Here is a 12,328-nt window from a genome sequence, read left to right on the forward strand (position 1 = left end):
AAATTATATCATTTGCGAAATCTTTGTTTGAAGTCTTGATATTTTCTAAATTTTACACAATTCACTTGTAATGGTTTACAATAGGTGGAAAAAATTGAGTGAGAGAGATAAGTAACACGCTCAAAGTAGTCAAATATAGGATGATAGAGATGAAAGGCTTGAGTGACACATCTCATGAATGAATATGGATAGATAAGATTTTATGACATCTATAAGACAAAATGTCTATAAAGAAATAAAAAGGAATACAATGAGTTACAAGAATGAATAAGATTTTATGGGGTCCAAAATAAACCGAGAAAAACAGCCGATAAATAGATGTGAAAGTGTGATGAGCAGCTCCCCCTAAATTTAGGCACGAAGTCCCCACATGTAGTGCAGCGCAATTGGGGGCTACAAGTAACAATATTTAGAAACTATAAAGAAGAAAATCCTTTATCTGAACTGTTGTTTTCCACGCCTCATGCCTCTAAGATGGAAGAGGTTGCAAATTTGCACGTTTCTGATAGAGTTTTAGAAGGTTTCATGGAGTTTATCTCAACAAATCTCCATACAATCGAAGCAAGCCAACAAAGGCATTGTCATCGGGACTAGAACCCAGCAAGTAAAAACAACATAAGATCGAAGCTTAATCAAGTTTTATCATCCGGACAGATAAAAACAACCCAAGGAAAAAGATTTTAAGCAAAATTTATGAGTATCAGCGTAGTAAGTGTGAATGAAAACCTTATCCTCGTTAGCCAATAAGACTCCGACAAGCTCACGTGCCAGAGTCTTAGACTAATCATGGTTTACTACAAACCCCAATTTCATAATCTCCCGATTTTGCATTAATTCATATATATAGGAGGCAGGGTACTGCAGCAGAGATGGCTACATTCGCCAAAATGGCTCATCTGGGTGCAAATTTGGTGTTTTTTTTCAGTCTTTGGGCTGTGGCTTATTGTGAGGAGGTCGGCTATGGTTATCGTCTTGTTTCAATCGGTAATGGGCCTGATGGGAGCTTGATTGGAAGCTTGGAACTCATAAAAAATAGCGATACATACGGTCCTGATATTCACACTCTTCGACTTTATGTCAAGTATGGTTTGTGTTCTTGTTGCTTATGCTTTTGTATTGGGGGTTTTCACTCCAAATGTGATTCGGGCTAACATATTATGTTATGAAAATGATCTTTCCGTCTGGTATTTGATTGTTTGGTGTTTGGGTGTTCTGGTATTTGGTCTTTGTTGAGAAGATGGACGAAGAGAAGATTGTTTAACCCTGGTAAACATGAATCTTACAAATGATCTTCTCTTTATTCAGAGGATTTGAGTCTTTCTGGTGTTTGTCTGGTCTGCTGAACTTTGTTGAGGATTTGATTCATGATTTTCTGTTTGAAGCTACTTGCTAATGGGAGTGGTGGGTTAGGGGTATTCCGTTATGCATTGGGTTTGTAAAAGTTGTTTTTTATCACCATTTGGAAGTTTGTAGAAATGCATTTTGGTTTTCTGTTTGAAGTTGGTAGCCATCGTGGGTTGTGGATGTTCTGTTATGCATTTGGTCTGTGAAAGATTTTTATTGTTATACCTATTTGAAAATTTGTAGAAATGTATTTTGGTTTGTAATGCGTAGAAATCCAGATGCAGGTGGATTACTGGTCGAGTTAGTTAGATAGACATGCCGTTTTGGGTAGGATTTCATTGATTTGGGTATGGGAGGTTATGCCCCGATTTAGTTTTACGGCACTTCGGCGGTTTTGATGTATTTGGTCAGTTGGATTGATCAAGCACGTATTGAGCATGGGTTTGGGCGATTTTGATGTATTGGGTTCGTTGGAATGACCTACTTGCTAATGTAACCTTAGTTCATCTATGCTAGTTAAGATCAACATGCCGAGGGATGGTTCTCGGTGGAGTTATAGATGTGATTGGGATGTGCTTCATGATCAGGAGTAATTTTTGTTATTGTCATTTGATCAAAATGTTGATGAGTCCCCTCTTCGTACATGCTTAAACTGTGTCTAGCCCTAATTCTTATCTGCTTATTATTTGCAATCTTTGTTTTTATGATCCTTCATTGTCATTTGATCAAAATGTCGATGAATCCCCTCTTTGCACATGCTTAAACTTGTATCTAGCCTTGATTCTTATCTGCAATCTTTGTTTCTAAGATCCTTTAATGTCATCTGATCAAAATGTTGATGAATCCCCTCTTTGCACATGCTTAAATTGTATCTAGCCTTGATTCTTATCTGCTTCTGATCTTTAATCTTTGTTTTTATTATCCTTTTGGTTGAACAAAGGACTGATAAAGGTGAGATTCGAATGCAGGCATGAAACAGGGGACCGGGTAAGAGTTCAGATAACGGATGCAGAGAAGAATAGATGGGAAGTTCCTTATGACATGCTTCCTAGACCAAAAGCACCTACCCTAGAAGGAAGCCAGATTTCCAAAACAACTAACCCGGTGTTTGAATTCTCGGAGTTCTCAGGCAATGAGTTGGTCTTCTCCTGCTCAGTCAATCCATTTGGATTTGCTATCAAGCGCAAATCCAACGGAGAGGTTCTATTTAACTCCTCTTATGGCAGCTTGGTTTTCAAGGATCAGTATCTTGAGATCAGCACAATCCTCCCCACATCAGCTTCACTGTATGGGCTTGGAGAGAACACACAGCCCAATGGGGTTAAGATTGTTCCCAATGAAGCTTATACACTTTATACAACTGACATTGCTGCCTACAATTTAAACACGGATCTATATGGTTCTCATCCTTTCTATTTGGATTTAAGGAAGGGGGGTTTGGCTCATGGAGTTCTATTGTTGAACAGCAATGGGATGGATGTGTTTTACACTGGCAGTAAGCTGACGTACAAGATTATTGGGGGTTTGCTGGACTTCTACTTCTTTGCAGGCTCGGCTCCATTGGAGGTGGTTCAGCAGTACACTGAGCTCGTTGGACGTCCGGTTGCAATGCCATATTGGGCTTATGGTATGTCCCTATTCCCCACATACGCCGCTTTGCAAATTTTTTGGTGTAGCATTGTATTGGTTTTAGGGTTTCTTGATATTTTTCAGAATCTACAAATCATATGCAATAGTAAAATAATCAGCTGACTGAACTGTTATGATAATGTGATATACTGAGCGGTGAAGTTGACGCTTGTTTCACATTGGAATGTGGTAATTTTGATTTTGGGTTGGTTGTTTTGTTGGATTCTGTGTTTTGGGAGATTTGTTAGGTTTGCTGGAGTTATTCATTTTGTTTAATATTTGAAGCGGGATACAGGGTTTTAGGTTTGCAGGCTTCTAATTTTTAATATTGAAGTAATGCCAGATTTATAGATTTGTATAGAATAGAGAATGCAATTTTCTTGTATAAATGTGTCTAATCTGAGTCAGGTTTTATATGTGGCATTTGTATATCATTCCGTCGTCTTAACTTTTGTGCAGATTTCGTAAGAACAATAACAAAATATTTTATTGATTTTCTTTGCGTGAAAGGAAGCAGTTTAAGAAGGCTGATTCATTGGTTTCATTTTGAAAATTGCATTCAGCTTGATTCTCAGTCATGTAGCCCCTGTTGATCCATGATGAACAATGAAAACAAGAGGCCTCTCAGTGCAATTGTTATACTATACCATTAAGCTTTCTCTGTAGCGTACATTTTGCATTTCAGTAAACTTCCTAAAGTTATACTGAAATTTTATTAAGCTTTCTTTTAGCTTAGGTTTTGCATTTCAGTAAACCGCCTAAAATGTTGGGGATTAGAGAAAGCTGAAGTTCAGCTGGAGGGAGTTATGTTGATTGGATGGGTTTACTTTGGAGGGAAATATGTTGATTGGATGGTTCTACTTTTGCAAAAAGAATCTGACAGAAACAACTTTGGGTTCCGAGATCTGGTTTATCCAGTCAAATTGGATCCAAGGATAACTGTTACCTTGTCCAAAGAATGTGTCAGAGCAGTTATTTGGCTTTATGTTTGGGCTCTGCCATTTCAGAGGTCCCTGTCTCTTACCCCAATAGCCCTGCACCATGCAGATTCTGGTCAGTGCTCTCCATAATTATTTACAAAAACCCATGTCACCCATTTCAGTAGCTTTAGCTGTAAGCTGTTTGGATTAACTTTGTTTATCTTGAACTTTTAAATTATAAGTTGGATTTTGTCCCTTTTTAAGATTCTTGGATATTCACAGATTTTTCTTTTAGGATCATAAAGTGTGAGATAGTGCAAAAGTGTCATTTCATAATGCTGGCAGGATACTGCTATGTTCATGGTTAAATGTCCTGATAGTCTTTATGAAATGTACTGATAGTGGTGTACAAACGGACCAATCACCAATCATAAAAGCTAAATAATAATGACTATTAGCACACCTGTTTTCATCTTTTAGGTTTTTTAAAAGTTAGTAATTAGGAAGTATCTAGGACAAAACCATAACAATTATGGATCCTGTCTTAATTGGGTCTTTTCCCCTTGTTAAATTTAAGTACAAATAAAAGTGCATTTGTTGTTTCTTAATGTATTTCAACTGTTCAATGTTTGATTTTTGCATGGTAAAGGTGTGAGACAGAAGTGTAGAAAAGTGATCATATTTAAAATGTTGTGTGATACTTATTTGAAGACGTTCAATAACTACAACTACCAATAACTACAACTACCGCAGTACAACTATTGTAAAAATATTTACTTTATTAGACTATAGAGGTGTGTTTTTGTAAGTGAAGTTACAAGATCAAAATCCTTGGGGACTAAAGGATGGAAGTCTTATTTGTTGAATAGTACAGAATAGACTTTTCTGCCATTAGAACATAGATGAAAATTTTATTTTATTTTAAGACCTCTTGACTGATGTATGTACTACACACACTTCATGTTTCAAAAGGCATTAAATTTGACGGTCACCATTAACCAGAGCTTTGATGAATAAATGGTTCTACTAATGGTTATAATGGTTTATTTGCAGGCTTCCATCAATGCAGATGGGGATACAAGAATGTCTCCGATGTAGAAAATGTTGTGAACAACTATCAAAAATATAAAATTCCTCTGGATGTTATATGGAATGATGATGATCACATGGATGCGGCCAAAGATTTCACTCTTGATCCCATCAATTATCCTGAAAATAAGCTGCGCCCTTTCCTCGATCGAATTCATGCTGATGGTCTTCACTATGTTGTCCTTATTGATCCAGGTATGGTATTTTTTACCCCTTCTTTCTATTTGTAGAACGTTTTTTTATTTAATCAATGTAGGCGTTGGTAACTGAAACAGATGTTAGTCATTTTTATTATTATTAATGTGTTAAAGGTTTGATTGAATGTTTTAAAAGATAATAATTTATAGCCCCCACGTAGATTTTTAAGTGCTTTTAGAAGATATTTTTGCGGTTCTTTAAAGAGATCTGTACAGATTTAGTTGTAGAGAAAAGGAAAGAAGAGTTTTGTTGGGCAATGGGTTTTGTTTGGTATAGTCAGAGGCAGAATTCATTTGTAAATTGACTATAATCTTCCTGTATTTAGATATTTATATATTATGAAATGGGGGATTTTTTTAGTTTATATTTATTAGATATTTTTTCTATGATTTCATTTGATAGGAAAAAAAAGTTTCAAGTCTAGACTTAATTTCTCAATATTTTCTATATTAGAAATTCCTCTCAATTTTATTTATATTTTCCTCACTACTTTCCTTTCTATTTTTGAGATGTATTCACTCGTTACATCACATGGACTCATTTAATTTCTTTATATTCTTGAAATGTACTCACATTCATTTGAATTTCTAATAAATATTAATATATAGATAAAAAATAAAATCATGACCCTATTCAATCTTGCCTTCATAATAAATCATTTAATATAAAATTATAAATATAAAATTAAAAAAATAAGAATCAATGATCTTTTATAGTTTAGCCATGCTCAATCTTCAAAACTCTAGGTGGTCTCATAATTTTGAACTTATGGTTAAAATTAATTTTGAGCATAGACACATGCATAGAGGTAGTAGTAGTGTTGAGGCAACATGAAAGACATTACTTTTTAGTTTTTTAAAAATTGTAATTATAACATAATAATAGTATAATATTATGTTTAGGTTATCTTATATTATTTTATTATTAAGATTAGAGTATAGAGTTAGCATTAGTATTATGATTAGGATAAGATAAAGAGTTTAGAATTATGGTTTGTGCCATGGGTAGTATCATAGTTAGAAATAAGGTTATGGTTAGAATTACATATGTTTAAAAATTAGGGTTAAGGTGTAGAAGTAGAATCTCTCATAATTAGAGTTTGTATTCAAATTCAAATTAAGATTATGATTATGATTATGCTTATAATTTAATCAAGACTAGATTTACAATTCAAATTGTAGTGAGTAGTATAGTTCCCTTTTGAAAAGGGATTAAATAAATATAGGATTAAAGTAATTTAAAGATTTAAAATTTATGCTTAAGGTTAGTTTAAAGGTTAAGTACAAAATTATGACTAGAATTCTGAACCAGACCATAATAATAATTATTATAAATAGAATCGAGATTATAATGATAAATGTCTACAATATTCCCGCACGGCACGAGTTTTTAGTCGCTTATAAAGGCAGGATCTCCGTTGACGAATATTTAGAAAAATGTGGTAGAACAGCGGTTATTTCGTTTTTTGTCTGACCGAAGGATCGGTGGAGGACAAGTTCCTTGTAAATATCTTTTGACGATGTGGGGCCCGCTTTCTGGCGTATAGTGGGGTTGCTGTATGTGCGACCAATGTGGACCGTCCATCTGGACAATTTTGATGATCCGCAAACCACGCATTTTGTGTTTTGTTCCCATCAAAGCATGCGAGAATATTTTGGGTCGTTTTGAGTTTTAATTTTTTTAATTGATGATAGATAGATGGATAATTGTGAAGCCTAATTTTTCTTATGAAATTTTTCCATAACAAATACTTCTTATTCCTTGGCAGACATGGATATTTCTATTTGGTCATCCACTTTTCATTTACATAAAATATCATCAAAACCACTTTGAGCAATTTTCTTAAAATAGGTAATGAGGTAGGCCATAGCAACTAAAGAGAAAAAGAGGTCCCAAGACCGCAGCTTGACAATTAGAGAGCCGCCCGTGACATGCGCAAATTAGCGGAACCCACAACTCCTTAATTTCAGTGCACGTCCACATGCATCTATACAAACACAAATTATCTGTCACCTACTTTTAGTGGAGGTCGCTTTCAGATCAGAAGAATTTCACTCTTTAAAAATATGTATAATTTAAAATTGTAATTGATTATTGACAAGGAAATCGGTTAATGTTTGTCTAGAGTGTTTTGCTAGAAATGGTTTTTAAATGTGTAAAATCTAACAGAATACGGTACAATAAAGGATAGCTCAATTATATTAAAGATTTTATTAAAAAAATTAGTGGGGATTGTATATTTGTTGGGATAGAGGGATGTGTAAATATAGATGTTTACGTGATTTAAAATATAATAAATAAATAATTTTCGTGATTACATATGAGAAATGTAGTGCTAACTAAATATTTTTAGAGTTCTATCATAGAAATTTTAACTGTATTGGTGATAGTCAAACATTTTTTTATTAGTGATAGTGATCTATGATGATGTCTTATAGTTTAAGTCTCCCACCAAGATTTTAAACTCATGGTCCACAGATTGATAAGTCAAGTCTAAAGCATTTAGAGATAGGTTACTGTTTATTTGAATGAGACAATTTTACATTATAGAGTGCTTCAATTAGGTGTAGGGTTAGTAAGTACCACAACACTATTTTTAATTCAAACTTTTTGTAGAACAATACATAGAATACAAATAATGAATAAATGTTAAAATTTCATTAAAATCTAATGTGTTTCTTTTAAAAAAAAATCAATGTACTGAACAATGATTATGAAATCTCCCCAATGATTATGATTATGAGATCTAATGACTTGGAAATATAAATACTTTAATATTGATGTCTACCAATATTCTTAAATACATATATTCAAATAATCTTCACTAATTTTAACTAATTTAAAGTTTCTTTTACCAATGTTAATTATTTTTTAGTGGAAACAATTAGGAAAAAAATTAAGCAATTTAAAAAAACTATAGAATGACTATATTAAGCCATCAAATTCCAGGCCTGACCGGATAGAAAGAGGTGGACAAGAAAAATAGAAAAACACAAAAAAAGAAGTGCAAAAACAAATAGCACACAATGCACCAAGAGACTACTTCAAAAACCAAGATAGGCTCTTAAATGAAATACTAAATTCGATCCACAAAATCGCTTGCCCATATTACTGAGGTTTTTTGTATTAACTAAAATATTCGTCTGATTTAATGGTCAAAAGTGATTTTTTCCAGAAAAATAATAGTGTCTGAAACTGTTTTTGCTGATTTGTTTAGATTTTTAAATATAATTGTGTTAGGAATTCATTTTGGGATTGCCATCAATATAACAAAAAAAGTTGGAAGAGAAGAAATCCTGATTTCCCAGAAGCCCTCAATTAAACTTTTTCTTTCACAAATGCATTTTCTTAATTTTTTAGATTGCCATCAACACATGAAAAAAATTTCTGATTTTTTCTCCTCTTCTCTGACTGCAGGGATCAATGTAAACCAGACATACGGCGTCTTCCAGCGAGGAATGGCAGCAGACGTGTTCATAAAGCACGACGGACAACCTTTCATGGGCCAAGTATGGCCGGGAGCCGTCTATTTCCCCGATTTCCTAAACCCTAAAACAGTATCTTTCTGGGCAGATGAAATCTCCCGCTTCCACAAAATGGTTCCTGTAGACGGCCTATGGATTGACATGAACGAGGTCTCCAACTTCTGCACCGGAAAATGCACAATCCCAAAGAACCGCCCTTGTCCAGGCCCTCAGGGATGGTTATGCTGCCTGGACTGCATCAACATCACCAACACACGCTGGGACGACCCCCCTTACAAAATCAATTGCTCAGGGAAAAGTGCTCCATTGGGCTACAACACCATTGCCACAAGCTCCGTTCACTACAATGGCATCCTCGAGTACAATGCCCACAGCCTCTACGGCTTCTCACAGGCCATTGCCACACACTCTGCCCTCAAGAATCTTCTTAATAAGCGCCCTTTTGTGCTCACTAGGTCCACTTTTGTTGGCTCGGGGTCATATGGGGCTCATTGGACTGGTGACAACAAGGCCACATGGGAGGACCTCAGGCGCTCAATCTCCACAATTCTCAACTTTGGGATGTTTGGGATGCCAATGGTGGGATCTGATATTTGTGGGTTTTATCCGGATGAGACTGGGGGAACTGGTGAGGAGCTTTGCGGGAGGTGGATTCAATTGGGTGCTTTTTATCCATTCAGTAGAGATCATTCCAATCAGGCCAGCAAGAGGCAAGAGCTTTACCTGTGGGATTCTGTGGCCAAATCAGCAAGGAAGGCCTTGGGGTTAAGGTACAAGCTTTTGCCTTATTTCTATACTCTTGGCTATGGCGCCCATATGACCGGGGCTCCCATTGCTAGGCCCTTGTTTTTCTCTTTTGCAGAGGATGAGACTACTTATGGTATTGGTACTCAGATGATGGTGGGGGCTGGGGTTCTTGTGAGCCCCGTTTTGCACAATTTAACTACCAAGGTGAGTGCTTATTTCCCCAAGGGGAGTTGGTATAGTTTGAATGATATGTCCCAGGCTCTAATGTCCAAGGGTGAGTATGTTACACTGGATGCTCCCACAGATACCATTAATGTTCATGTTTACCAGGGGTTCATTTTGCCCATGCAACAAGGTGGGTATACTAGTAAAGTGGCTAGGATGACTCCTTTCACTCTGGTGGTTGCGTTTCCATTGGGGTTTGAGTCCAGTGGAGGTAATGCGCAAGGGGATTTGTATCTTGATGGAGGTGAGGATTTGGATATGAGGTTGGAGAATGGGAAGTCTACTTATGTGAAGTTGTATGGTGAGTCTGATGGGAAGAAAGTTAGGGTTTGGACAGAGGTTCAGATGGGGCAATTTGCCTTGGATCAAGGGTGGATTGTGGAGAGGATCATGGTGTTGGGACATTCCTCTTCAGCTCATTCTTCAGTATCAGATTTTTCTCTTGATGGAAAGCTTTATTCTTCATCGGCTTTTGAATTTACTTATTCTTCTTCGCTTTCAAGTAAAAGGGACAGCAATCATGTTGGACACACTGCTCTGGAGTTGAGCGGATTGGCTCTGCCTGTAGGAAAAGATTTTGATTTGTCATGGACTGTTACTCCTAGTAACAAGTAGAAGACTCTTATTTGGCAAGATATAAGCTTGCTACATGATACCCCACCAATGGCTTGAAAGTTATTGATTGGTCAGAGATTGTATTGGTGCACCCAATTATTCCTTATCAGGAATAAGTCAGTTTCTTCAATTGTCTAGAATCATCAATAAATTCTAATTGATGCCACTTACCAAATATCTTCAATGGATGAAATGTTCTTTGATATTTTTTCACTCATAACATATGACTGGACTGTTCAAACTAATTGATTATAAATGTTAAATGCTGACTAAAATCAAAGAACGAACTGTTTTGTTTAGCTCCTGCTATGAACCATAGCAAAGGAGTCAGCTTATAAATAGCTTATAAAACTGAGATGCTGGCTACGAATAAACAAAGGATCAGCTATTTTCCAAAATTGACTTTCCCTTACCGAGAGCATCAGGGAAGCTTTACTTTTTTCGAAACGTTTGAAGGTATTCAATGGGAGAGAAACACACATCCCGCCAGGCACTGCCCCATTCGCCGGTTGATTTTCTTTTTTCACAAGACAATTAATTGGTTGTTTCCTTTTACTCCACCATATGTTAAAAAGTACACAAAATAATCTACAGGAAAACAATCCACACGCCATATCTATGTTTCACATTCTTGTATACTCCTGACGAAATGGGGGCAAAAATGAACATAAATTTTTAACTTGTATATTTTCATTTTTCATTTGACTGACTGCAAAACTCTCGGCTTCAAACAATCTATTAACCTAAAACAACAGCTGTCTAAGGTGGGGGAGCACAAGAAAATGTGCGATGAGTATGTGTATATGTATGAACTTATTCAATCAAAAAAAATTGTATTAACATTACGTAAAAAAGAGCAAGAAACCCTTGTTACAAGGAACAATGATCCATTGAGGGTGATTACACATGGAAAAACAATAAAGTTGCAGTGGAAGACCCTATCATGAAGGAATGGTAGTAAATAATACTAGGAAAATCTCGGAGGAGTCATTGGTTGCCTTGCATGTGATAAATGTGACTAGTGCATTGAACCCCTCTATTTAGACTCGTACAAAATGACCTCCTTTTGAGTAAAAACAAGAGTCAATTTGATAAGCTATAGCCACACATTATTTTTTAGGAGGTACATATAACCATAGTAGATTGGACTAATAACATCTGAACAATGCACTGCGTGGACCAACTTTGAACTACTTTGGTTATGCTAATTATGCCTTGGGTGGTTGACTTCACCTTTACATAGTTGGTATTGGAATGCATGGATGTAAACATATTTCAAAGTCATGTGCATGTTTTTTTGTTAGCCCTAGATGCATTAACACTTCAATGACCTAGTTTTGACAACATAAAGTGTTAGTAACACAAATGAGAATTGCATGATTAATCGAGAAATTGAACAAATAAAAATGAAAGTAGTTAGAAGATTAGTGAGTAATCAATATGAATAACATGATTTCTCATGAATCCATATACAAAAAATGGATTTTTAAAAATAAATTGAAAAAATAGAAATTATATAGAGGGTGAGCTTAGAAACCTCTATGTAAGAGAGATTGCAATATCAAAATTCAAAGCACCTAGGCATGACAATAAGATTCTTTCTCACATAATAGCTAGAGGTTTTTGCACACTTTTCGGTAGGCTTCTTGTTGGAAGGCATTCTTTCATTGTGTGGAATGAAAATTTCTTAGCGTCATGACAAAATAGGGACCTATTTGCATCAACCAATTGGTCCTCCCTCCTTAAGCCCAACAACAAGGATCCCAAGAAGCTTGTCTCCTCTAGCAATGTGTCATTTGCATTGATAAATGTCGAGACGTTTAACATTTCATAGAGTTATCAACAACTTTACAGATAACGAAGATGTAGCAAGATAGTTAAGAGAAATGCACTAAAATCAAAATCATAGCAGTGTGAGGTAAGTTCCCATATCAAAGAAATTGTTCCCATATCAGAGAAAGTCATTTTGCGGAAGTAATTGTTGCCTATTACGAAGATGGAATTTTTCAAATAGCATAGGCATATTGAGATGATTATGTAAGCCAAATTATCTTTTAGGGCACAATGCTTGAGATA

General features: G+C 35.6%; 1 protein-coding gene across 1 annotated transcript; it reads left to right on the forward strand.

Moving 5' to 3' along the window:
• The first annotated feature begins 257 nt into the window (after positions 1–257).
• LOC149571291 (alpha-xylosidase 1-like) lies at positions 258–10,427 on the forward strand. Its single transcript, XM_089812846.1, has 4 exons — positions 258–1,081; positions 2,313–2,971; positions 4,947–5,177; positions 8,598–10,427. Exons 1-4 carry the CDS (start codon positions 870–872, stop codon positions 10,250–10,252), a joined length of 2,757 nt encoding a protein of 918 aa, XP_089668972.1. The 5' UTR covers positions 258–869; the 3' UTR covers positions 10,253–10,427.
• Positions 10,428–12,328: the final 1,901 nt, after the last annotated feature.

Source organism: Cupressus sempervirens, chromosome 2 (genome assembly GCF_028749045.1).
Source record: "Cupressus sempervirens isolate cs-2001-9-10 chromosome 2, ASM2874904v1, whole genome shotgun sequence".
NCBI classification, from domain to species: domain Eukaryota; kingdom Viridiplantae; phylum Streptophyta; class Pinopsida; order Cupressales; family Cupressaceae; genus Cupressus; species Cupressus sempervirens.

What these genes read in the sequence shown, in the direction of transcription:
- LOC149571291 (XM_089812846.1), top strand. Translation starts at nt 870, where the DNA reads ATGGCTACATTCGCCAAAATGGCTCATCTGGGTGCAAATTTGGTGTTT. An exon ending in AATGCCATATTGGGCTTATG is followed by an intron (nt 2,972 to 4,946) that starts GTATGTCCCTAT and finishes GTTTATTTGCAG; the next exon opens with GCTTCCATCAATGCAGATGG. An exon ending in TGTTGTCCTTATTGATCCAG is followed by an intron (nt 5,178 to 8,597) that starts GTATGGTATTTT and finishes CTCTGACTGCAG; the next exon opens with GGATCAATGTAAACCAGACA.